Source organism: Panthera uncia, unplaced genomic scaffold (assembly GCF_023721935.1).
Source record: "Panthera uncia isolate 11264 unplaced genomic scaffold, Puncia_PCG_1.0 HiC_scaffold_161, whole genome shotgun sequence".
NCBI classification, from domain to species: Eukaryota; Metazoa; Chordata; class Mammalia; order Carnivora; family Felidae; genus Panthera; species Panthera uncia.
The window spans coordinates 25041-50951 of record NW_026058261.1 but is presented as its reverse complement, the minus strand read 5'-3'; the positions used below and the strand labels follow the sequence as shown (position 1 = coordinate 50951).

The 25911-nt window shown below is 39.0% G+C and overlaps 2 protein-coding genes across 4 annotated transcripts; one reads left to right on the top strand and one right to left on the bottom strand.

The window, feature by feature from the left end:
• The first annotated feature begins 995 nt into the window (after positions 1-995).
• On the top strand, positions 996-20893 carry LOC125917238 (calaxin-like). 3 transcript variants are annotated; one of them, XM_049623484.1, is made up of 6 exons: positions 996-1161; positions 10494-10649; positions 10902-11006; positions 12672-12823; positions 16037-16141; positions 20810-20893. In XM_049623484.1, the coding sequence occupies exons 1-6, from the start codon at positions 1014-1016 to the stop codon at positions 20846-20848; spliced, it is 705 nt and encodes a 234-aa protein (XP_049479441.1). In that variant the 5' UTR covers positions 996-1013; the 3' UTR covers positions 20849-20893. The 3 variants fall into 3 exon arrangements, with proteins under 3 accessions (XP_049479441.1, XP_049479440.1, XP_049479442.1); XM_049623483.1 differs by lacking the exon at positions 20810-20893 and adding an exon at positions 18063-18157; XM_049623485.1 differs by lacking the exons at positions 996-1161; positions 20810-20893 and adding exons at positions 5533-6498; positions 18063-18157.
• Positions 18624-25805, bottom strand: LOC125917237 (RNA-binding protein 48-like). The gene is made up of 5 exons (XM_049623482.1): positions 25588-25805; positions 24747-24937; positions 22668-22813; positions 20633-21195; positions 18624-18806 (listed from the first exon to the last, which is right to left on the bottom strand). The coding sequence occupies exons 1-5, from the start codon at positions 25696-25698 to the stop codon at positions 18720-18722; spliced, it is 1098 nt and encodes a 365-aa protein (XP_049479439.1). The 5' UTR covers positions 25699-25805; the 3' UTR covers positions 18624-18719.
• Between the last annotated feature and the right edge of the window lie 106 nt (positions 25806-25911).

The following is a 25911-nucleotide window of genomic DNA, read 5'->3' as shown; positions in this document are numbered from 1 at the left end:
AAAGCCTATTGCCTCATTTGCTTTCATTTCATAGAGAATAATAGACTAGCCTTGGAGAAACTGAGAACAGTTATTCTTCAGACTTAAGTGACAGGTTTCACACTTTTAAAACATTGCCAGTTTTCAACTTAATTCAGTGAACACAGTATTTCCTAAAGAAAAGTTTTGGGAGAGCTTTTGTGTTCCAGTTGTATTTGCATTATTTTACTTTTTTATAATTTGTTTTAATTTTTTTTGTAATCTCTATACCCAACATAGGGCTCAAACTCATGACCTCAAGATCAAGAATTGCACGCTCCTCCAGTCGAGCCAGCCAGGCGCCCTACATTTGCCTTATTTTAAAATTTACTTTATATTTTATTTAAAATTTGTAAGAATATTGTATTCTAAATTCTAAAATTCATTCTGGTACATTTTCTTGCCTTACTATAGTGAAAGCCAGTAAACAGACTAGGAAATGTTTGTTCCCTGTATTAGGATTTGACAGTAGAGTTAGAACAGTTATTTTGGCCAGCTTTGGCATAGTCACACCATGCTTTCTTACCAGTCAGTCAGGTATAAGTTGGAGGGGTACTAGTGGGGTTTTACATTTTTCTAGGAGCTCCCAGATTGAAGTCTCTCTTACGAGAAGATGCTTAAAGTTTTTTAAAGGAGGTTACGTAATCTTTGAAGGAGCTATTTATAGCCTAGAAAAATATGTCCACTTAAAAATAAGATCCTTATAATTTTATTTAGTTGTGTGTTCAGATAGGAAGGAAACATTTTCAACCATACAGTTTGTGCTGAGGAAATATAAATGACAATAATATCAAGTACCACTTTAAGTGGTGTTTAGCCCTAAAGAAAAGATAAATATAGGAATTGCTGTAATATTTCAGATCACAGTAACATTCATGGAATCATTGCATTTGTTTTGAGTGCTAACAACCGTTGTTGCATATTTTTGCAATCACTTGAGAACCTTCTGTGGTTGCTGGAACGTTGCCGCTGTCACATTCTGTTGGTATAGAGTAATGAACTATGGAATCAGTGACAATCCAAGACATGTAGGCTTGGAACTAGGCTATCTTAGAACTCTACAGTGTGTTGAAGCAACACTTGACATGGACCAGAAGACTCTGAAGAAACTGGTGGAATCCATTAGTAATACCGTCAAGAACTGTGAGTACTAACCAGACATCCAGCACTGCCTGAACATCTTTATTCAATCAAATAGAAACATTGATAGATACATTGGACATTAACAGGTTCTTTGTAACACCCAAAATAGAGTTCCTCTAATTTCTCTCTAATGTTTTGGCCATTTAAAAAAATAGATTATAAGTGAATTTACAAGATCCCTGCATTACACTGAGAATATTTTAATCAGGTTCCTAAAATATATTTGTGTATGTGGAAAGAAGAATTTGAGAACTTATGTGACATATGTACTAAAGGATTATCTGCCAACCAGGGACTCGTTCTGTTAACAGTCTGAAATTTAATAAGAGATCTCAAACTCTAAAGGTTTACCTTGACCAATTCCCTGACACAAAACCCATAGAGGCAGAGGATTGATAGAGCTATAGAAGATATTTTAGTTGCTGAAGAAATAAGCATGGTACTTTGCACATAGCAAATGTTTATTAAAATTAATGTAACAGATTGGGGGAGGGGGGAATCCTTGTCCTGACAGACCTTAAAAAGTATCTTGTCTCACGGGCATGACAACAAGCAATCCTGACTGAGATCCATTTTGACAATGTCTTTAGACTTTGAGGAAATGACTTTTATTTCTGACACTAGTACAGCCTTGTTGTTGGGCACTTCCATTTTTCCTTGTGTGGTCTCAGTAGGTCTCAGTAGTACCACCCTAAGAATCTCGTTGGTAGACTTAATTCAGTTTTCTCTCATTCCAGTTATATTTTAAATGATCCTCAAGCACTTCTAGGGCCTGTTTTTGCAATCTTGCTGTTCTTCAACCCTTAAAATCCATCTAGCAGATTTAACCAAAGTTGAATGTAATATCTACTGTTATTTGCCGTTTTCTTTTTCTTTTATTTTTTGGAGATTGGTTTGCTTTCTTTTTAATTTTTTAAACATTTTTAATGTTTATTTTTAAAGATTTATTTATTTTTATGTTTTATTATTTTTGAGAGAGAGAGGGAGACATAGACTCCAAAGCAGGCTCCAGGTTCTGAGCTGTCAGCACAGAGCCCGACGCAGGGCTTAAGCCACCCAGGTGCCCCTTTAATGTTTATTTTTGAGAGAGAGAGTGTGAGTGGGGGAGGGCAGAGAGAAAGGGAGAGACAGAATCTGAAGCAGGCACCAGGCTCCCAGCTGTTAGCATAGAGCCTGACATGGGGCTCGAACCCATGAACTATGAGATCATGACCTGAGCTGTAGTTGGACACTTAACCAACTGAGCCGCCCAGGTGCCTCTGTGTTTTGTTTTGTTTTGTTTTTTTAATTTTTTTTTTACATTTATTTATTTTTGAGAAACAGACAAAGCGTGAGCGGGGGAGGGGCAGAGAGAGAAGGAGACACAGAATCTGAAGTAGGCACCAGGCTCTGAGCAAGCAGTCACCACATAGCCTGATGCGGGGCTCGACCCCACAAACTGAGATCATGACCTGAGCTGAAGTCGGACACTCAACTGACTGAGCCATTCAGGTGCCCCTATTTTTAATTTTAAGTTTATTTTGAGAGAGAGACAGCCGAGTGGGAGAGAGGAGAGAGAGAGAATCCCAACCAGGCCCCGCACTGCCAGCACAGAACCCAATGCGGGGCTTGAACCCACGAAGCCGTGAGCTCATGACCTGAGCCAAAACCTGGAGTTGGACACTTAACCGACTGAGCCACTCAGGTGCCCCTATTTGCTGTTTTCTTAACCTGAGTTTTAAACATTCAAAAGGAAATTTTGCATACTTTAAAAATCTAACTCCTCTCCCCATCCAAATGAAACTACTTTTAGCCAGCTACCCAAATGTGTGTTTAATACCATAATTTGTTATTTGAAAACAATTCTCTGAAAGTATAGGTAATATAAGTAAAGAATATGTAATACTAGATCAGGCCCGCTTCCCATACAGTCTCCTACAAAGAAGATACTGAATAGTATCTTTCAAAAGAGGAACGAGTTGCATTCCTTTTGCAGAATTTTGACACTAAATTAGGATCAAAAGTTCAGTGTAACCAGATTACTATTTTATACTGAGATTATTAACAACTCATGTTTATTAAGCTCTTCATTGGGGAAATGGTATGCTTAATGGTTTATCTTCATCTTTAAGTCTCAGGAAAAAAACCCAATGAGGTAGGTGAAATTTTCCACATTTTCAGATGAGGAAACCAAGTCTCAGATTGTCTAAAATGACAGTGAACTTTTCTGGTGGAGGCAGAGCTAGAACCCAGGTAAGTCTGATGCCAGAACATGCATTTCATCTTCATTTCTCGATGCAACTAATAAGCATTCTAGACTCTCATGGTCATTCTGTATAGTACTGTCCCATAGTGAATGCAAAATAAAAATTGTTGAATTCAGCTCAGTTCTTGGGTCCTTGAGTTGAAAAACCAGACTGGCCTCTCATGACTGGAACTTGGGTGTTTTTTTGTTGTTTTGAGATTTTGTTTTTAGTTTGTACACCCAACATGGGGCTCAAACTCACAACCCCGAGATCAAGAGTTATATGTTCTACTGACTCAGCCAGCCAGCCAGGTGCACCTAGAATTTGCTTCTCAATGGGTAGGACTGGGGAGAGCTAACAAATAGTAACCACCTTGGCCTTCCCTTCTCAGGAAGAGATTGTATTGGGGTGGCTGCATGGCTCAGTTGGTGGAATATGTGACTTGATCTCAGGGTCATGAGTTCGAGCCCCACACTGGGGGTAGAGTTTACTTAAAAAGACAAAAGGGATTGTCTTACTATTTCTCTTGGTGTACATAGATAGTTTTAGTTGTCATGTGCCAGAAAGTTGAGATGGCTTTTCTTGGGCTTTGCTTTAAAGTTTCTTAAGAGGGAGGCTTCATAATTTACTAGGCCTACATGTGCCACATGGCTTCTTGAGTCCAAACTACTAGATTGCGTGACTCTGATCCTCCACTATTTCCAGTGACCTCACGAAGAAAATTCATTACCTTACCAAGCAGCTGTTGATTTTTTTTCATACAGCTCTAGAATATAAAACATTGTAGAGCTGTATTCCAGTAGAGTAACCACTAGCAATGTGTGGCTATTTATTTACTTAACATTTTTTTTAAGTAATCTCTACACCTAAAGTGGGGCTTGAACTCGTGACCCTGAGATGAAGAGTTGTCCCATGGTCTACCAACTGAGCCAGCCAGGTGCCCCATTTTTTAAAAAGTATGTGTGTGGCTATTTAAATGTAAATTAAAATTAAGTAGAGTTTTTTAAATCTTTAGTGGCAGTGGCAGATCATTACCTCAGGGCATAGTAAATGGCTTCATGTGTGTGCAACCTATGCGTTGTCATGGGGCCCCACGCTTAGTTTAATGCTCCACTAACACTTAAAATTAATGTTTTCAATGAGGGACCCATGTTTTCTTTGCATTGGACCCACAAGTTCTGTAGTTGATCTTGGCTGTATACCTCTTATTCATAGTATGGTAGGAGTATCTCCAGCATCAGAATCACCTAACGATGCTTACTGAAAATGTAGATTCCTGGATACCACCCTAGGCACATTTAAATATCTCTGCGAGTAGAGCCAATCATCCAGATTGTTCACTCCATTTATTCTTAGACACACTGAAGTATAGGGTTTCCTGATGAATCCCTAGTCTCTCCCAGGTGAAATTTCAGTTCTATCAACCTAATTGCAATCACAGCTTGATTAATAGTGAGTTAGGAATTGACCCAGTCTTATTCACACATATTGTTCAGCCATAATTTTTACACATATAGATTAAGAAATTTTTTTAAAGCTCAGTGAACAATTTTAAAACTTTCTAATAATTTCATGTTGTTTGATTCAAGTGATTATTTTGGCAGCTAGAGCTTACTTTGGATCCTGTCTCCTCCAGTATATTCCTTTACCTCATTTGTGTACAAGGAGTTATCATTTACTTAGCAAACATTTATGTGAGAGCCTACCATTGTGCTTGGCACTACTGGATACTGAGTAGATAATTGACATAAGAGTAAGAGATTTTTGTTATATGCCTTCCTAAAATGCAAATATTATGTGGATTTTTTTAATATGTATTTATTTTTGGGGCGCCTGGGTGGCTCAGTCAGTAAGCATCCGACTTCAGCTCAGGTCATGATCTCGCTGTTCATGAGTTTGAGCCCCGCATCGGGCTCTGTACTGACAGCTCAGAGCCTGGAGCCCCCTTCAGATTCCGTGTCTCCCTCTCTCTCTGCTCCTCCCCCACTCACACTCTGTCTCTCTCTCTCAAAAATAAACGAACATTTTTTTTTAATGTTTATTTATTTTTGAGACACAGAGAGACAGAGCATGAACAGGGGAGGGTCAGAGAGAGAGGGAGACACAGAATCGGAAACAGGCTCCAGGCTCTGAGCTGTCAACAGAGAGCCCGATGCGGGGCTCGAACTCACGGACTGTGAGATCATGACCTGAGCTGAAGTCGGACGCTTAACTGACTGAGCCACCCAGGCGCCCCTAAACGAACATTTTAAAAAAATGTTTTTTAATTTATTTTGAAAGAGAATGGGGGAGGGACAGACAGAATCCCAAGCAGGCTCTGTATAGAGCCCAACAGGAGGCATGATCTCACAAATCGTGACATCATGACCTGAGCTGAAATTAAGAGTCACGTGCTTAACCAACTGAGCCACCCAGGCTCCCCTAAAATCCAAATACTTTGTGAACTGCATTTCTCTGATCCACTCCGACTAGAAGGAGGAAATAAGTTAAATCTAGTATGATTAGCCCTTATGAACTCATGAGCCCTGAGTGTTCGTGAGGTAAAAAATACAATTGATCATCTCTTCTGGGACTTAGCCCAGGACCACCTATAGACCCATTGGTCCAATATTTGGCTTTCACTTCATTTGTCACACATAACATGGGCCAATATGTATGCATATATAGGTAAGTATACATACATATTTTCCAGCTTTGTCTGCTGAGAGGGCTTGGAAATATTCCACTGTACCCATCCCAGCTCCTGGTTATGTATTGGGCTTAGAAATATTCATCTCCCAGTAGTAATAAGCACACCCAGTGCATAATCCTTGGTGTCTAAATACCAGTCTCCAATAAAAACAACCAGGATTCCTTGAAGAAATAGCCACACAGAGTGTAAAGGAAAACCTATGCTATGCCTTGTTTCTCTTTTACTGACACTACTGCTACACTTCTTGACACTTCCAGTCTCCAACTGTGTGGTTTTTTCAAGCAAGCAATTTTCTGTGACATCGGCCGGGTACCCTACAATTTCTCAGTTCTGACACTACCTGAGATGGCATCAGATCCTGTACGTTGAGTTCAATGCCACAAGACTGTCTCCCACTTCAGATGCCCATCACAAGTCCAGGTTGTTACCTGCATTTCAGACTAACTGGCTATAAATTTGAGGCCCAATTAATTTGCTAGAGCAGCTCATAGAACTGAGGAAAATTGTTTACTTAATAGATTACTGATTTATTATAGAAGGATACAGTTTTTGAAATACAAGGATACAATCAGGAGCAGACAGCAGAGATGCACAGGGCAAGGTATGTAGGAAGGGGCATGGAGCTTCCATTCCCTTTCCCAGGACTTTCATATGTTCACCATCCCAGAAGCTCCCTGAACACTTTGGGGGTCTTCATGGAGTTTTCATCACATAGGCACCATAGGTCATTAACTCAATATCCAGCCCCTCTGCACAATGGGGGATACAGCTGAAAGTTCCAAGCTTTTAATCATGGACTTTTAATCAAGTCTTTTTGGTGACTAGCTCCCAGCCAGGAGCCACCAGTAGTCGCCTCCTTAGAACAAAAGATTCCTATCACCCCTGATGTTCTAAGGGATTTAGGAGCTTTGTGTTGGGGGCCAGGGTCAATGACAAAATTGAACAAAAGATACTCATGCTGTTCACATCATTTAGGAAATCCCAAGAGTTTTGGGAGCTATGTGCCAGGAACCAGGGACAGAAACCAATATATATATATTATATATATTTTACCTCACACAGGGAAAATATAAGATTGGCCTGGCAAGTAGTGCCAGAAAGCGAAGAAGTGAAAAAGCCAATGGGGTTGTGTGATGTGAAACATACAAGAGCCAACTTGAAAGCTCCCAAGGGCCAAAACTGGAACAATTTGAGTAAGATGACAGGATTGTGATAAAATAAGTGTATGTGACCCCCCCCCCACACACACACCCTGACATAAATAATTGAGTAAATAGGGAAAAAAAGACCTCTTGCTTTCATGAAAATTCCAAGTAATAGTATAGATACTCCTTCCCAAGAAGTGGAATTACATTTTCCCTAAAAGATTGGCTTCCAAAGAATAGATTGTGGAAAGGATAAATAGCAACTACAGTGGAGAACCCGTAGACTAGCGTAATCAAGTGATCAAAGTTCTCAGCAGTTAACCTTGTATGTGTCCCCCTGACATGTGAGAAGAACAGCAATTTATCTCTAGAATTCACCCCCCAAACCCCTAACCACAGCTTATTATGCAAAAAAAAAAAAAAAAAAAAATTAGACAAACCCAAATTGAAGAATATTATGCAAAATGAAAAGTCAAGGTTGGGCCCTCTGGGTGGCTCAGGTTAAGCATCCAACTCTTGATTTCAGCTCAGGTCATAATGTCACGGTTTGTGGGGTTGAGCCCTTGTCCATGCTCAGCATGGAGTCTGCTTGGGATTCTTTGTTCCTCCCCTGCTCATGCCCTCTCAAAATAAATTAAAACTTAAAAAAAAAAAAAAAGTCATGAAAGACTAAAAACTATCATAGATTGGAGGAGACATGCCAGCCAAATGTATCCTGGCTTGGATTCTGGAATCAAAAAAAGAGCATTAGTGGAAAAGTGGTAAGATCTGTAGTTTAGTTAATAATGTGCCGATGTTCGTGTATTCATTTTGATAATTGTACCACGGTTCTGTAAAGTTTTAACGGAGAAACAGTGAAGATTGGGAACTCTATCATCATTGCTTCTCTTGTGTAAATCTAAAGTTATCCCAAAATAAAGTTAAATAGCATGAGCCAGTGCCTAGCACCTCACAATTCTCATTACCCAAGATCTTTCAAATATCATTTACAATGGTTCCTGGACCGCATGAGTAAGGTCTTTAGCTGTAATGAAATGTGGGCTTACATGGATAAAACTCAGAAAAAATTACTACCTGCTGAAAATTGTGCCTAAAATCCTTGATAGCTGTGTTGGATGACTTGTTAATATTTGGCTCAGAGCAGCATCTGACTCTTAAAACCTCCCTTTCCTCAAGGAGGAAACTATTGTTGGTGCTAACGTTTGCACTCCCGATAATTCTCCATCAGAGTTAAGCAGGCTGACTTTCAGGCAAACATTAACATACTCTACACTTCATACAGCACATCCACATCTGAGCTTCCTCTTTCTCTGTATTTTTTATGAGAAAAAATTCTTTCCAAGTTTTTGTCCTCAGAGCAGCTGCAACCCCTTTAGTGACCTAGCCTTGAAAAGTTCACACTGCCTCATTTCCACTGAGCTCTACTGGTTGAAATGTCAGAAAATGCCTTCCCTGTTTCAAGTGAAGGAGACAGATCCCATCTCAGAGGAGTATCAAAGTCTTTGTAGAAAGAGCATATGGGATGGCATAGACTGTTAAAATTGTTTTGGGGAAGACACAACCTTGTCACATGTGGACTCATCACTCATAATGTGGTTTTGAGAATCTACTGCCAAAGTGACCCTCCTTAAGTGCAAATATGATCCGTTAACTTGCCAGCCAAAATTTTTCAGAAACTCCCCATTGTAAAGTCTAGTCTGCCATGTGGCCATACCAACCATCTGCAGCTAGCTTTCAGAACATACCTTCAAGCTGCCTCCTCTGGCAAGTGACCCCTCCTCCTTGGGACCTTTGTTTAATTTCCTGCTACCTCCCCAGTTGATTATTCCTTCTTTTGGGTCACTGCCAAACACCATCAATCATAGTGCTTGCACTTTTTTTTTTTTTTTCTTATCTCTTAGCCAAAGTGTAACAACTTTGTGGGCAGAAACGGTGGTGTATTCACTGCCCGGTTCACAGGAGGCCTTCAATATAAATTCTTATTGGATGGGTAAAAATGAGCTTTTTGTCATATTTCTGAGCTTATAGTTACACTGTGTAGCCTGCTAAATGGAATCCCTTAATTCTCAGTCCTGATCAATGCATTAAAATCACCCTGCACTTCTTTAAAAATACCCTTTTCTAAGTCTGGACTGAAATCCAAGTGTGTGAATATTGAACATTTCTGTTTGAAAATTAGTCACCAAGTCCCACTGATTTTCTGCAACATCTCAAGCTCCCTCCCACTTTTTCAACCCTCAGGGCTTAGAAGAGTCAACTGAGGTCTTGTTTTTTAAAAGCTAATTCCTGGGTCTGATGTTAGTGATTCTGACTTGGTAAGTCAAGTAAGGCTTGGGAATCTGCTTTTGAACAAACAAAGGGGAGGCTATGGATTTCTCTCATTCAGATGGTCCTGGACGGTCCATTAGAAACACGGCTCCAGTAAAATGTAGTTGATCCTTGAACAAAGTGTAGGATATAAGCACCAACCCCTGCAATACAGTTGAAAATCCATATACAACTTTTGACTCCCCAAAAGCTTACCTACCAATAGCCTACTGCTGACCTTACTGATAACATAAACAATCAATTAACCTATTTTGTATGTTTTATATATTATATACTGTATTCTTAAAGTAAGCTAAAAACTTTTAAGAAAATCATAAGAAAAATACATTTACAGTACTGCGCTATATTTATTTTTTATTGCATTTAAGTAGACCCACAGTTCAAACCTATGTGGTTCAAAAGTCAACTGTAAATGTTAATTTTCTGACTAGGCATTCAAGGCCCTCTGCCATCAGCCCGTCCTCTTCAATCTTGTTTTTTCACTTCTTCCTAACTTGCTGTGCTCCCAATAAAGCATGTTCAACTTCAACCACAATTCTACCTCTTTCCTTTACCCATATTATCTCTCCCTGGAATTCTCCATTTTACCACCCCCAACACATTCCTTCCTGTATAAATACAATGTATCCTTCCAAGTCTCTGTTCAAAGTCTACTCCCATGAAAATGACCTAACTCCTCTTTCCCACACTGATTTCTCTTTCTTCACATGTCTGTAGTAGTGAGCATTATGTTACATAATTTTTCATTTACATACCGTCTTACGAGTCTTCTGGTGACACCCACCTTAATTGCGTAAGCCCTTAAGTAACAAGTGATGTCATTCTGTTTTTAATCACTAGAGCATCTAGCATCATAGGAAAAAAATAGCTGCTTAGTAAAATATTTTTAATTGGAGTACTCATTAAGTCTAAGTTGTACTTATTTGTATTTTTATTTTACAGTCAAAAAAAGTGAAGTAGAATGTCTCGTAAGACTTTTTCACAGCTTGGTGGAAAGAGCTAATGTAAGACTTAATAACCTTGGGCTAGATCGTAATGCTTTTGGAGCAATCCTGCACAGCGTATTTGGAATGACTGACGATATGCTAATGAACAGGGGTAAGAGGCTTAAGAAATGGAAATGGGCCAAGCTGAGATGGCGATATATATGGTGTTAATAATTAATATGTGGCAAACATTTTTGTAATGACAAAATATATATATATACACACACACATACATTTCCAATAATTTTGACTCTTAAAGATGGCCAAAACCTTTTTTTCCTCTCAATTTGGGAAGAAGGTTTATATATTTGAATTATAAAATAGCTTTAAATTACAATATACTTCTATGGTCTTTTTCTTTCAGTATTTTTTGTGTTTGACAAAGACCACGATAACTGCATAAATGTGAAAGAGTGGGTTAAAGGATTATCAGTGTTTCTTCGAGGGACTTTTGAAGAAAAGCTGAAGTGTAAGATTTCTATATGTGATTACTGACTTAGTAATATACAGTGTCAATTTTGTATTTAGTGAATGCTTAAACAATTTTTAAAAATATAAAATCAATGTTCTCTATAGCAACCTTTCAAAAATAGTTTGTGACAGCTTTAAAAAAAAATCAAAACAGGGGCGCCTGGGTGGCTCAGTCGGTTAAGCAGCCGACTTCGGCTCAGGTCATGATCTCGCGGTCCGTGAGTTCGAGCCCCGCATCGGGCTCTGTGCTGACAGCTCAGAGCCTGGAGCCTGTTTCGGATTCTGTGTCTCCCTCTCTCTGACCCTCCCCCGTTCATGCTCTGTCTCTCTCTGTCTCAAAAATAAATAAACGTTAAAAAAAAATTTTTTTTAAAAAATCAAAACAAATGAAATGGGTGGTCTGTTTCTTGGGAGGTCCTTTAGACCTACACTTCCTTCACTGGTTCTGTCATGCCTAAATGTCACCAGGATGGGTCTTTGGGTCAAGTCCCAGGCGAAGACGAGCTAGTCAATGTCAGGGCTTGTGCCAACTCCGGGTTTCCCAGGCTGGCACTGGGCTCAGCAGGAAATGTGCCTTGATATCGGGCAGTGCATAAGTCACAGTGAAGACATTCCTCATCTCTTGAACAAAGAAAATAAATGTGAGGGATTGACACAAAACAAAATGAAATACACATTAACCACCAATATTCTAGTGTTAGAATTTGTGTAGATCAGTGAAGAGAGGAAAAGAGATTGAGGACAGAGAATGCCCACAGGAAGAATGGTTACAGAGAGAATTTCCTACAGGAAAGATATGTTAGTAATTCCAAAGACAAAAATCTTCCCATTCACAATTTTGCCTAGAAGTGAACAGCTCTGGCCTCACCTCACCTGTACCATTGTTGTGATGTGTATTTTCTATGTTTTATACCTCTGGGTCCAGGTTTTGGGGTGAGGAACCCAGGAAAGAGAATAGGAACAATTTTTTTAAGTTTATTTATTTAGAGAGAGAGAAAGAGAGAGTGCAGGAGGAGCAGAGAGAAAGGGAGAGAGAGAATCCCAAGCAGTCTCTGCACTGTCAGCACAGAGCCCAACATGGGGCCTAAACACACAAACCATCAGATCATGACCTGAGCCGAAACCAAGAGTTGGATGCTCAACCAAGTGAGCCACCCAGGCGCCCCAAGAATAGGAACAATTTTAAATGACAGTTTTCTAGGGAACAATTGCTTAAAGTGTCAAATTGCTTAGGAAAAGACTGCAGAATTCTGAGTAAGTAAACAAATCTTTATCCCTTGTTCTTCCACTTAAATTTGGATTTGGAATGTTGAAAAGAAGATCCCTAAAGTTAAACACACATTTTACTTATTTATTATTACTTATTTACTTATTATTTATACTTTTACTATGATTTCTTCTAACAGTTTCATGGTTTCAGGTTTCATAACATTTTTAAACTCTCAATTTCAAATTCCACATTCCAAGGAGTATTTAATCTTGTGCCAATAAGTATAAAAGGTGCTTTATTTTAAAATTCATCTGTCATATAGACCAATAATTGTAGGTTGTATAAATTGTTTTTATCTTTTTAAAAACTATATATTAAAATAACTTAAGGAGAAGACTAGTGATATTTTAACTGTTCTTATCCAAGTCTTTACATTTCTTGTGCTTTGGGCAGTCTGTTTTGAAGTTTACTATTTGAATGGTGATGGTTACATTTGTCGAGAAGAGATATTTGACATGTTAAAGAACAGTCTACACCAACAGTCATCTGAAGAAGAGAATGATGAAGGAATAAAAGAGTTGGTAGATATAACACTGAAAAAAATGGTAAGAATGAAAACCTATAAGCAGATATTGGGGAAAGCTAAAGACAAATAAATTATTTATTTCCCTTTATAATGAAAGTAACCTTTATGAGGACAGGAGATTTTGTTCTCTGCTCTATCCATTGCCTACAACAGTGCCTGGATGATAGTGGGTGCTCAATAAATACTTATGGAATGGCTGGGTGATTAAATGAATCACTACACAAAATATTAACTGTATTATTTTAAAATATTTTACTCAATGTGGGGGTTGGGAGGGAGTGGTGCAGCAGATTCAGTTTGTGTAAAATTGGATGCCACTCTAGTCTGTCTGCATGACCTTAGCCCTCCAATCCATCTAAACATTCGTTATAACAAAATAACATAATAATTAAAATAGCTGTCCCTTATAAAGTACTTAACTATATGCCAAGGGCCTTCATAGAACTTTAATATAGGAACTCATTTTACCCTCAAAACAACCCTATGCAGTAGAAATTACTATCTCTATTTTACAGATGAGAAAACAAATACTAATAGTTTTACCCAAAATCATGATAGAAAATGGGGTGCAGAATTCTTCTTTCAATGAAACAAAAAGTACCACTTTATTATGGACATAGTGATTTCTTCCCTTTTCTTACTATGCCCCTATCCTGGATACCAGTGAAAAGTTGTTAACTCTAAAGCATTCTGGACCCAGCTCATTTCCATTACTCTGGAGATGAGGAAAGAAATAGATGATGGGGGCTGCCAAGTCTTAGATTCAGCTAACACAGACTCCAGCATACCTTCTTCCTTCAGAAATACTCTCACTGGGGATGCCTGGGTGGCTCGGTCAGTTAAGCATCTGACTCTTGGTTTCAGCTCAGATCATGATCTCATGGGTTTTGTGGGTTCAAGCTCCACAAAATAGGGATTAAGAAATACTCTCACTAGCCACTGCTAGGGCTGAGGGTAGACTTCTTGAGAGACAGTATTTTCCCCAATTCCAAATTCACTCTTTTTTTGTTTAATTAAAAAAAATTTTTTTTAACATTTATTTATTTTTGAGAGATAGAACATGAACACAGGGGAGGGGCAGAAAGAGAGAAGGAGACACAGAATCTGAAGCAGACTCCAGGCTCTGAGCTGTCAGCACAGAGCTTGATGCGGGGGCTCGAACCCATGAACCATGAGATCATGACCTGAGCCAATGTCGGACACTTAACTGACTGAAACACCAAGACACCCCTTTAATTTTTTTTAATGTTTACTTATTTTTGAGAGAGAGGAGCATGCGCGCATGAGCGGGGTAGGGGCAGAGAGAGGGAAACACAGGATTCTAAGCAGCCTCCAGGCTCTGAGCTATAGCACCGAGCCCGACGCAGGGCTCAAACCCACAAACTGCGAGATCATGACCTCAGCAGAAGTTGGACACTTAATCTACTGAGCCACCCAGGCATCCCTCTTCTTTTTTTAAAGGACATGTTATGGAGTGAAATTTTTCCTTTTTTAATTTTTATTTATTTTTGAGAGAGAGAGAGACAAAGCATGAGCGGGGAAGGGGCAGAGAGAGAGGAAGATACAGAATCTGAAGTAGGCTCCAGGCTCTGAGCTGTAAGCACAGAGCCTGACATGGGGCTCAAACTCATGAACCATGAGATCATAACCTGAGCCAAAGTTGGACGCTTAACTGAGCCACCCAGGTGCCCCTGGAGTGAATTTTTTTCTGGTAATTACTCAAACCTTTCTCTAAGTTAGACTCTCAGCAACCCTGAGTTATGCTCAGAAGTGAAAAAACAAGGACGCATCAAATCAAACCCAAACTGAATTAAGCAGTTAAAGCATTTATAATCTACGTATATGGTCCCCTGCCCCTCCCGTGATTTAATCCCCCACAGTCCCTGTCATTAATGCTCCACTCCAGGCAGGTCTGTCTTCTTCCTGACTTACATCGCCTCATGTGGTCAGACTTCAGTTTGGGCCATTCTTCTGCATTTCCACCCCAGACCTCTTCAGCTACCTAAAAGTCCTCTCAATCATCCTTAAAGGCCTCCCAGTAGTCTGCAAGCATCTTCTTATGATTCTAGTCCATCTTGAACTGTTACTGCTCTAACTCCCAGTGCCTTGCTCCTTAAGTGAGTAACTTCACTTTTATCCTTTTTACATGATGAGCTCTCAAGTCAGAGATCCTTTGAGGAACAAATTCTACTACTAAAAATTAAGTTTGAAAATCTTTGCCCTATGGCACTGATTTTATCACAAATGTAGCACTATGTGTCCTCTTTTTGTTTTACTCCCCAGTTACAGTATAAATCCTTTAGAGACACGACCATATTTTATATATTTAAGGTAACTCAGGTGTCTTAGTCTGCTTGGACTGCCATAACAAAATACCAGACTGGGTGACTTAGACAATAGGAATTTGTTTCTCAAAATCCTGAGACTGGGGAGTGCCTGGCTGGCTCAGTTGGTGGAATGTGTGACTCTTTATCTCAGGGTTGTAAGTTTGAGCCCCTGTTGGGTGTAGAGATTACTTAAAAATAAAGTCTGCCTGAGTGGCTCAGTCAGCTGAATGTCCAACTTTGGCTCAGGCCATGATCTCGTGATTTGTGAGTTCAAGCCCCGCGCTGGACTCTGTGCTGATGGCTCAGAGCCTGGAGCCTGCTTCGGATCCTGTGTCTCCCTCTCTTTCTGCCCCTCACCCATTCACACTCTGCCTCTCTCTCAAAAATAATTTAAAAATATTAAAAATGAAATAAAATAAATAAAATCTTAAAAAAAATCCTGAGACTGGGAAGTCCAAGATCAAGGTGCCAGTCAATTTGCTTCCATAGTGAGGGTGCTCTTCCTTGCTTGCAGACAGCCACCACCTCAATGTGTCCTCACATGGAAGAGAGAGGGAGCTCTGGTCTCTACTTACAGAGATGCTAATTATATCATGGGGGGGTCCACCTTCAATACCTCATCTAAACCTAATTACCTCCCAAAGACACCTCCCAAATCATCACATTGGGGGCTTTAACATTGGATTTAGAGGCAAGAGGGACACAAATTTTCAACCTATAATAACAGGTATTCTAAACAGACTTCCAGGAATAAAGTAAGTAGCCTTGATAAATAAGTACCTTTTGATTTATGTAAGTAGTGCCCACAGAAATGTAAACTAATAGTTTTACTTGGCAAAGAGTTATTTTCCATGCAAAATTAAAAACTACCCTATCATTTATCAAGAACTCATCTTCCTCTCTAGGATTATGACAACGATGGCAAGATCTCTTTTGCAGACTTTGAAAAAGCAGTTAGAGAAGAGAGACTTTTGTTGGAGGTATTTGGACCGTGTTTACCAGAAGCAAAGGTACAGTGCCAATAGCTCAAAGTGGTTAAGAGCAAAGTTTTTAAGGGATCAGACAGTAATACCTGGACACTCACCTCTGTAGGGACTTTAGCCCACAGCTGAAGTTCAGGCAACCATGACGATCTCAGCTCCATCCCCACGTTTTGGGAATCAACAATAGTGAGGATTCTATTCAACAGACTTTTTGAGCTTGCAGCCTCTTTAGCTATACACAATTCCTGATTTCTTGTATGTTAATATTTTCCCAAAGAAAACTAGAGTCTATTGGCAGGCTTAAGGGATAGAACATTGAATAGTGTACTCAGCAAGTACCCACCATAACTGCCAGGACAAAATTCGATCTCTTTCAACCCAAATGTTGCCAAACCATGAGAATAATTATTAAAAATCTTGAATACATTTAAAGTACTTTATAGTATTGTGCTTAGCAAGGTTTTTCATGTATGAATTTGACAAGTTTTCTGAGCCAGAAGAGCCAGCCTAATAATTTGACACATTAAAATTTCCTTTAATTCTTCCTTTGAAGAAGAAAAGTAGAAACTTTTTAATTCTCTGCAGTGATCTAGATGGCGATTTTATGCACAAACTTGCATGTTAAGTTCTCCTATGCTATCTTCGGCTCATTTCTCTAACTTGTCCCACTGTAGTTTATTCCTGGAAATAAATAGTAAAATGCAGTGTGTGAAAGGCACACTTCTCATTTTGAGACTGATGGAGGAAGCCACATAGAATGGACTGGATTGGAGCAACTACTTAGGTCAGATGGAACACCAACAGATCTCCAGTTGCTCCCAGAACTCAGTAGCCCAGTTACTGAGAACCTTGCTACTCACCAGCAGCAATGGTGTCACCTAAGAACCTGGGGAAAATGGGGAATCTCAGGCCCCAACCCAAACCAACTGACTCAATTGTTGTTGTTGTTGTTGTTGTTGTTTCTATGATGCTTGACACAGCAAAGGTTACTTCCACTCATCTTGATCAAATATTGTGCATGTTGGTGGGGATGGGGAGGCATGCTGGCTTCCATGTGGTCACTGGAAAGATCTTGCAAAGTCCTGAGAAGATCAGGAATCCATTCAACAAAACTGAACCCACTGAGCAGCTCCTCCTTTTAAGGCTGTCAGATAATTTTTTTTTTTCAGTTGTGGTAAAATACATCTAACACAAAATTTACCCATCTTAACCAATTGTAAACATACAGTTCAGTGATGTTAAGTACATTCACAATGTTGTACAACCAATCTCCAGACTGCTTTCCATCTTGGAAAACTGTAAACCGTTCTGCATTCCCATAACCCACCAGCTTCTGGCCACCACTATCAGAATCTACATTTTAATAAGACCCTGAGGTAGAAATTCATAGCACCTTAAAGTCAGAAGCATGTTGTAGACAGTAACTTGCTCTTTCCAATTCTATGCTTGGGTCTCTAACGTGTCTTTTACCTGGGAGTTCAGCAGAAAAAAATAATTACCTTACAAGGAAGTAAGGCCAAACCCCTTGCCTCCAGCTTCTTTTAATACCATCTACCATTTGGTGCCATCCCAGCAAGTTTGAATCAGGTCATAACTGATGATGAACCTTCTTAACCGGTATGTTCAAATTCAATCCATTAGGTAAGAGGCCTTTAGGTATATAGAGAAAAGAAAAACAGACAGTTTGGTATGGGCCTTCTCAAGTTATTTTTAGCAGTTAAAAAAAAAAAAAAGGACACAGCTTGAACATACTCGTTCCAGTTTCCAATTTTGTAGTCTGATAGGACAAACAATGTAGGTATGCTAAATGTACGGGTTAGCAGTCTAGGATTGACAAATACAGATTTGTTTCTGCCATAGATAAGCAAATTCTTCTTAGAGACTAACTAAAGAATATAGGCTCCTAATTTCAGCTTTGTTCTAATAGTTTAACTTTTTTACTTTACAGAATTGTATTGATTTTGAAGCCCTGGCATTCAGACACATCCTGAATTCTAGTTTTTGAATGTGAAACACTTAATACTTGTATTAAAATCAGAAACAAATCCTGGTTGCCTGTCTTTATTTGCATTGTAAAATTTTTATCTTTTGTTCATTTAATTTACATATAACTATTGCAAAGTGAGAAGTAATAATAGAAAAACACTTTCTGTAATATTAAGTAATGATAAACTACTTTTGTTTTTTAAGTTAGCCAACGACCTTGGCCCCTGTGGGAAATACTTTCACAACCCTCTTTTCTCCTGCTTCCTCAACCAGAGAAGTTGGAAACCTAAAACATTCACCATTCCAGACCTTCCCAGTTAGGAACAGCCATGAGCCCAGTTCTAGCCAATAAAATGTAACCAAAGTCACTGGATGGAGCTTCTGGAAAACTTTAATTTTTTTTTTTTTTTTTAAGGAACATATTTGGCTGACATGTATTCTGTGAATGATAAGCTAATTTTAAAAGATGAACCTTTATTAGATACAATAGCTTGAATGGTATCACAAAGAGGAGTGCACTAAAAAATACCAGCAGTAAAATCTCTTAAAGAATTAAAATGATAGGCTAAAAAATAAAAGATAAATAGTCCCTTAGAAAATATAATTTGCTGCTGGCAATCTATATTCTTCTTCTTTGTTTTAACGGACGACTTGTATGTACATCTTCCAGCTTGTCTTCTGGAGGTTTTGGCGTAGATGAAATTACCTAGTTTAAAAAAAAGAGAACCACCAAAACTTAGTTTTTATAGTACAAGAATAAATAAACTATTAGGAGAGGTAGGAGATACATCTAGTAGTTCAATTCTTGCTGTCACATTTAAGGCAGTTAGCCCAATTTCAGGTTACAGCCTATGGTCTACGCACAAAGTTTTCTCTCCAAACACTGATGGGAGTAAAATTTCTAAAGCCATTTAACAAGAAAAAAAAAAACTTGAGGGGATAAGAGTAAACATATATTCTACTTTAACAATCCTTTATAGATGTGAAGTCACTTGCTATTTTATAGACACAGACAGAGATCTCCATTCTGTGTAACCTGAAACACTGATAACATTTGATGTATTTACAGACTTGGAGGCTTGACCGGGGCGGGGGGGGGGGGGGGGGTATGAAAAATTGGAGAGATAAGTAGAAAATGGTATAATCCTCAATTTCCTAGGGAAGTGAAACCAAACACATCATTGGAAAAAGAGTTGACAATGAGTTAAAGCAGAGTAAGACAGTCTTCACTTAACATGTAAAATTATTAGAAACTGTGTAAGTTGTATTCAGTATTTCTCCATTTTGTTGTTCTATTGTCTCCTTACTTAGGATTTGGACCTAACAACTTTTTTCTTGAAAATGTAGTCATTTCTGGCTGAGGGAGCTATGTATCCGCATCTATGCCTCAGTTCAACTGTATCTGAAGGAAGAAAAGGGCCAGCACAAACTCAAACATTTAAAAAGAGGCTTAAGCATGGAAATTGTGTTCACAGACTTTTAATATTATAACATAAGCCCTCATCCTTAATCAGATAGTAATTTTCAGGTAAAAACATATACATAAAATAAATGAAGCTACCTTAGATTCCCTTAATCACATTGTAAAATACATTTACAACTGCGTGAAAAGCACTTTCTGAACCTCCAGAGTTAAAGTTTAAAAGAAGGTTCTTTTCCCTCAGTTTGATTTACAAAAGGCTTACCCCACAAAAAGCTATCTTTCAAAAGCTAACTCAAACGTTAGCTTTCTTTTATTTGTGCTTAGAAAATGGAAAATGATTATGTAAATATGTAAAAAAATTAGTACTTAATTAGGACAGTTGAGTTGTAATCTAAGAAGTTTACATTTTGAAATGCAGACCTTAGGGCCTAGTCTTTAGAATAATCTCACCTCATTCTATGGCTATCTTTATCAAAGAAGCAAAAACCATTCTGATGTAATTTGTAAGAACACTGAACTTGAGAAAAAGTTTTCCTTCAACACAATAATTCTGTACTTTGACTCATAACAGAACCATTTGGGGAGCTTTAAAAAGAGAGGGCCTGGGCTCCACTCTCACAGATTGATCTCACGGACTGAAACCACTGCTTTTATGTTTTATATCTAGAATGACATAGAATATGTTCTGTTCATTTTTTTAATGTTTATTCTTGAGACAGAGAGAACAACTGGGAGAGGAGCAGAGAGAAGGGGACAGAGGATCCAAAGCAGGCTCCTTGCTGACAGCAGAGAGCCTGATGCAGGGCTCAAACTCATGTACCAAGAGTTCATGACCTGAGCTGAAATCAAGAGTCAAATGGTTAATTGACTGAGCCACCCGGGTGCCCCTGTTCTGCTCACTGTTTAAAGCAAAGGCTAATGATACCAAAGCACATACTTTTCTGTTCGTCAGATTCAGTTAATTCAACAGGAACTGTAGAAAAACACATCAAAAAACTGAAAACAAAAAAAAATTAATGACAATACTTTAGTTGCCACAAATCTCCATTTAGTTGTTAGCCCTATAACCAAATGGTCTCTTAAAACAGTTTTTTTAAAAATGATCTTACCTCTTTAAGTTTATTCCGAATTAAATTTGCTGTCGTGTTCAACGAGTCATCGTGCATATCCACTTTGGGTAAGTCTGGTAACAGAGGCCCAATCATAACCTCAGTACTACTCGTGCTTGTTCCAAGAAAAGTTCCAATTTTACGATCATCTTCTCTTCTCCTTTTCCGCTCCTGCAGTTGTGTTGTCCTAGGCATAAATCTGTCAACTGCCTCTGAAGAAGTAATAGCCTGTGCGCCAGGGCAGGCCGATGAATTTTTAAACGGTTTCACCCGTATTTTCTGCAAAGAGTCACTGTGCATACAATGCTCCAATGTTTCTTCATGGTTTCTACCATCCTGAGAGAAGTTTGATGCCCTGTCCATATGCTCCCCTGATGAACATGTACATTTCGAGGAAAAATAACATAAAGGCAATTCACAAGAATAAGGAAGACAAGGATCTGAGTTGCCAGTAGAAGTGTTCAAAGTGGCTGCACATCCAGAGGTCTCTGAATGGAAGTCCTGTCTAAAATCTTGTGTGTTTTTAAGCTCCGTAACCAGTTTCTTCTTTGTCACGTAATGATCTTTATGTTACAATTTAAAAGATGAGAGAAGAGGAAAAAAATGGTTCGTTTACTGTTTTCATTATTCAGAAATGTGTGATTTTAAAAACAAACACTACTTTAAAATGTTAACAAATGCTACCCTGAAAATTTTTTTTTCTTGAGCAGGTAATACATTCATGTGTTTAAAAAGCATAAAGGGTATATTAGTGTCATGCTTCACGCTTTCTTTACCCCCTATATGCCTGGTTTCCACCCTCCGCCCATAAGTAATCCCATTCTTACTTTCTTATTTATCTGTCCAGTATGTCTTACTTTTCTTCCCCCTGCCTACTCCTCTTTTTTCCCCCATAATAGCCATTTCTCTGCACCTTTGTGTTTTCCACTTAATTGTAGATCTTAGAGATTTTTTTTCCTAGGTCATTACATAGAATGCTCCTTTTTTTACAGCTTTGGAGCATTCTACTACATGAATGTATCATGCTGCTTAGTTGGTTTGTTAGTTTTTAAAGGAGGCAACAGGCTGGACCCATATTTTGTAATTTTATTTGGCACACAAACATAAGTTCTCCTGGAGCTATTCACATATCCCACAGGTTAAAAGTTCATTGTCTACAAGTGATCAGGGACTCTCAACAGCTCTCTTGCCAAATTTTCAGGTAAGTTTTCCAAGAGTCTTCCTACCTTCTATCTCTCTTCACCTCTGCCACCTGCCCTTTCCCTAATCACTCATTATATTCAATAGGTGTCTGCAAAATGACTTTGTCCTTCAACTAAAGGGTAGATATTTAGTAATGTGGATTTCCAGTACTATTCAGATTTCAGACCACACACATTATTTCAGTCTAATTCTGAGTACTCTGTTCCTACAGTCCATGTACCAAAGCCCATGGCTTCATTCCAGGCACCTAGAATTTGTGTCTAGGAAAACTCAGTTGGGCATATGGGACACCTGGCCAGCTGCTGGTCAAAAGTGGAACTTTTCCACAATTAGCAGTTTTAGATTAGCAGTTGGTAACTGGTCTGCAAATCATAATTGTTTCTCATTGCCTTTAGGTCAAACCTTAATTCCGCAGCCTGTGACACAATGCCCTTCATGATTCAGTTCCTGTCCTCTTCTCTAATCTTCCCTCTCACTGCAATCCCTGTGTTGCGGTTATCCTGTACTATTCATAGTTCCTTCAAACGCATACTGCTCATTTATTCCTCTGGACCTTTAAACTTTCTACCTGGCCTACCTTTCCATCTCTTCCTCTTGCCTCCTGAGTAATGTCTACTCCTTCAAAACTCAGCCACCTCTCTCATCCTATAGGAAGGCTTCCACAAACCAACATCTCTCCCTTTCCAGCCCATATTCCATAAGAGTGCTGCAGAGTTCTTAAATATTGTGATCATTTATTTGCCTCTCTTCGCACCAGACTGGGAGCTCCATGATGATATACCTAGCAGAGTGCCTTACACGTTGAAGGTGTTTAGTAACAGGCTTTCCATACCTTTATTTTTAGTAGTTCTTGCTATATAAGCCTTCCTCTCCTGTAATTTTTTTCTAGTTTCTTCAACTGTTTCAAATTCTGGAGCATAGCACACGTGAAGCAGTCCACCAAAGAAACTCTGTTCATCCATTTTTCTCTTGGCTGTCCTAAACAGAAATACATGATAGCATGGTTTATTAATCTTGACTTACTTAGGATGATAGCTGAACTAGGATTCAGTGCATTGATCTAAACAGTAAAGTTCAGCTTTTGTTATGTGTATATACTTCCTATGGGTTGGGAATTAAGATGTTCTCCTTATGGATGGTATTGATTCTACTGATGTAGGGAATACTCTTAGAACTCTCTATAGTGCTAACAGGTTTTGAGCTAAGTCATCCACACATATCCAGACCCCCTTTAACCAACTTAGGATCCCCAGCAGTTAACCTGAGGTACACAATCTATGGTCATGAAATACAGATTTCTCTGTGTTAATTAAATGGCCCTTAAGAGTTAGCTCATACCCAGTTTAGTCTTCACCACAGTTTTGTTCCTATAATGGGATTCGTATATAAAAATTAATAATATTATAATTATAAAATCTTCAGTAATTGAGTAAATGCTGAATATATAACTAATCAATGACAAAGTCAAAGAATGGTATTCCACAAATATTTATTAAACATTTATGACTGGCCAGGCATTATACTACAATAAATATTTAAGTACTTCTGTGCCCAGGGATAATGATAAAAATACTGAGATTTTTCATGCACCAGGCAGTGCCTGAAATGCTTCACCTGAATTAATACTTCATAAAAACCCTATGATGAAACTGAGGCCTAGGAAGATTTATAACTTAGCCATGCTCACATTGGTTTGTAGAGCTATAATTCGAATCAAGATATTGAACTTCACATAATGTACTATGTGCTATGGGAGGTGCAAAAGTTCTAGCAAATATGATTCCCTGACCATGAAGAGCAGGCTAGGGGAAAGTGATTAGGGGAAGTGAGATTACATATAAGAGCAAACTGAGAATAATATACAACCACATAAAATCAAGTGCTTTTGTGGCAGGCTGCAAGTGCTATTTGTAGTACAGAAAGAAAATATGAATGATGGGGCTCCTGGCTGGCTTAGCTGGGTAGAGCATGCAACATTTGATCTTGGGGTTGTAAGTTTGAGCCCCATGTTGGGTATAGAGATTACTTAAAATCTTTAAAAAATATAATAAAGAAACTATGAATGGCAACAGCCAAAGAAGGATGAGTCTTGGAGCAAATTAGTGACAAGAATGGGGTCAACATAAAACTAGATAAGGCATTTCATACTTCAGCCTTATCGGAGCAGAATTTATGTTAAAGAGAAGACTGGAGGGGCGCCTGGGTGGCTCAGTTGGTTGAGCGTCCGACTTTGGCTCGGGTCATGATCTCACAGCTTGTGAGTTCGAGCCCCGCGTCGGGCTCTGGGCTGACAGCTCGGAGCCCGGAGCCTGCTTCGGATTCTGCATCTCCCTCTCTCTCTCTGACCCTTCCCCGCTCACACTCTGTCTCTCTCTCTCTCTCAAAAGTAAATAAATGTTAAAAAAAAAAAAAAAAAAAGAGAAGACTGGAAAAAATGGGGTCAATTCACATAGATGCATAACAATAAGAACTTCAATACCTAACGTTTACTGCATTCTGAACAGGAGGCACTACACTTAGCCCTTTACATAGGTTATCTCATTATCCTCACACAACTTCAGTGAATAGGTCCTTTTACCATACAGATTTTACAGAATAGAAAAAAACCAGGCTTACTGAAGTTAAACAACTTGTCCAAAGTCATGATGTTAGTAAGCAGTGGAGCTCAAAAACTTAACTCCAAACCCATTTTTTATCTACCACAATACACGACAGAAGATTCTTAAGCATGGGAATGACACAATGTGAATAGTGTTTTGATAAGGCTAACGCTTAAGACTAGAGTAAGACCAGAGTAATACGGGCAATGTTAGGTTATTGGGTAATTCAGGTATAAACGAGGGAAAACCAGGGCCAAAATGATAGCAATGGGGATGGGGGAGACAAAACTTATGCTTAACTTGCAAATTACCTTGCACTTTGTAGATTCATAAATTTAATAAGATAAACTTCTGTAAAGTCGTCTGCTGGGTATTCATCTAGAGCATTATATTGTTCAATTGCACCATACAAAGCAAAACGCTCAACTAATTCCTTCATCGCTCCCACTGCAGGAACTCCTTGTATTAACAAGTACCGAGATTCCAAATTGATTGTATATACCTAAAAGAAATGCAAACACATAAAAATATACTTCCCCAAAAAGCCTAGGACAAAACTATTTTTAAAAACTGCTCTAGGGTTAATGAGTACACTTATCATGAAGAATACTGAGTAATATACAGAATTGCTGAATCACTATATTGCCCACCTGAAACTAACAACACTGTATATTACTTACACTGGAATTTAAAGAAAAAAGCTTAAAAAAAAAAAAAGCCTCTGAAAACAAAAAACATTCTGTTCAACCTGTCTGTAGAAAAAATAAAAAGTAAATTCACCCCACGAGAATCTAACTAAAGAATAAATTTTCTTCAATCGACATGTTTTCCAGAAGTTGGCTTGGGAGAAGTTACTACAAAGAGAGAACAAATATTCATTGAGTGCTTACCACGCACCACGCACTATTGTAAACATGAAAGACGCAATGACTAACACAAAGCACTGTGTTTGCGGAGCTGACGTTCTAGCAGTTGACCGAAGGGTTCTTGAGAATCTTTCGTAACTTGAGTACCAGAGATTCTCATATCCATCTCCAATGAGTGACGGATAGGATCGCAGCCTTTCAAACCTTTATTTACATATGCTGGGATGTGGAATCACAGTGAAAATAAAACTCTCAAGGACAAAGGATGAAACCGAAATCACTTTACCTTGACAGCACGAGGCCGTCGCCCCTCCCGATACTTGGCCCGCGTGTCGCATACAGTCCTCTGGACATGGTGATCAAATACACCTCCAAGCTCCCCGCCACTACCCGCCATCTTGACGGCTTGGCCCCTTGCGAAAACGACAACATCCGTCTCGTCGCACTCCCGCTCACCCAATAAGAGGGGGAGATAGGTCAAGGCGTGCCACGATTGGCTGGAGAATCGATAGCGTCGGGCATCGTTTCCTGTGAGTGTGACTTCGGTGAACGAGATGCCGCCCTCCAGCGGACTGGCGGAGAGGCCTCGGAGAGTTGGAGGAGCTTGCTT

Excerpts from the sequence above, each read along its gene's own strand:
- LOC125917238 (XM_049623483.1), top strand. The coding sequence starts at position 1,014 with ATGAACTATGGAATCAGTGACAATCCAAGACATGTAGGCTTGGAACTA. Across the intron at positions 1,162-10,493 it reads TAGTAATACCGTCAAGAACT|TCAAAAAAAGTGAAGTAGAA; the intron begins GTGAGTACTAAC and ends TTTATTTTACAG. Across the intron at positions 16,142-18,062 it reads CGTGTTTACCAGAAGCAAAG|AATTGTATTGATTTTGAAGC; the intron begins GTACAGTGCCAA and ends TTTACTTTACAG.
- LOC125917237 (XM_049623482.1), bottom strand. The coding sequence starts at position 25,698 with ATGGCGGGTAGTGGCGGGGAGCTTGGAGGTGTATTTGATCACCATGTC. Across the intron at positions 24,938-25,587 it reads GACGGCCTCGTGCTGTCAAG|GTATATACAATCAATTTGGA; the intron begins GTAAAGTGATTT and ends CATTTCTTTTAG. Across the intron at positions 18,807-20,632 it reads TTCGGAATAAACTTAAAGAG|GTAATTTCATCTACGCCAAA; the intron begins GTAAGATCATTT and ends TTTTTAAACTAG.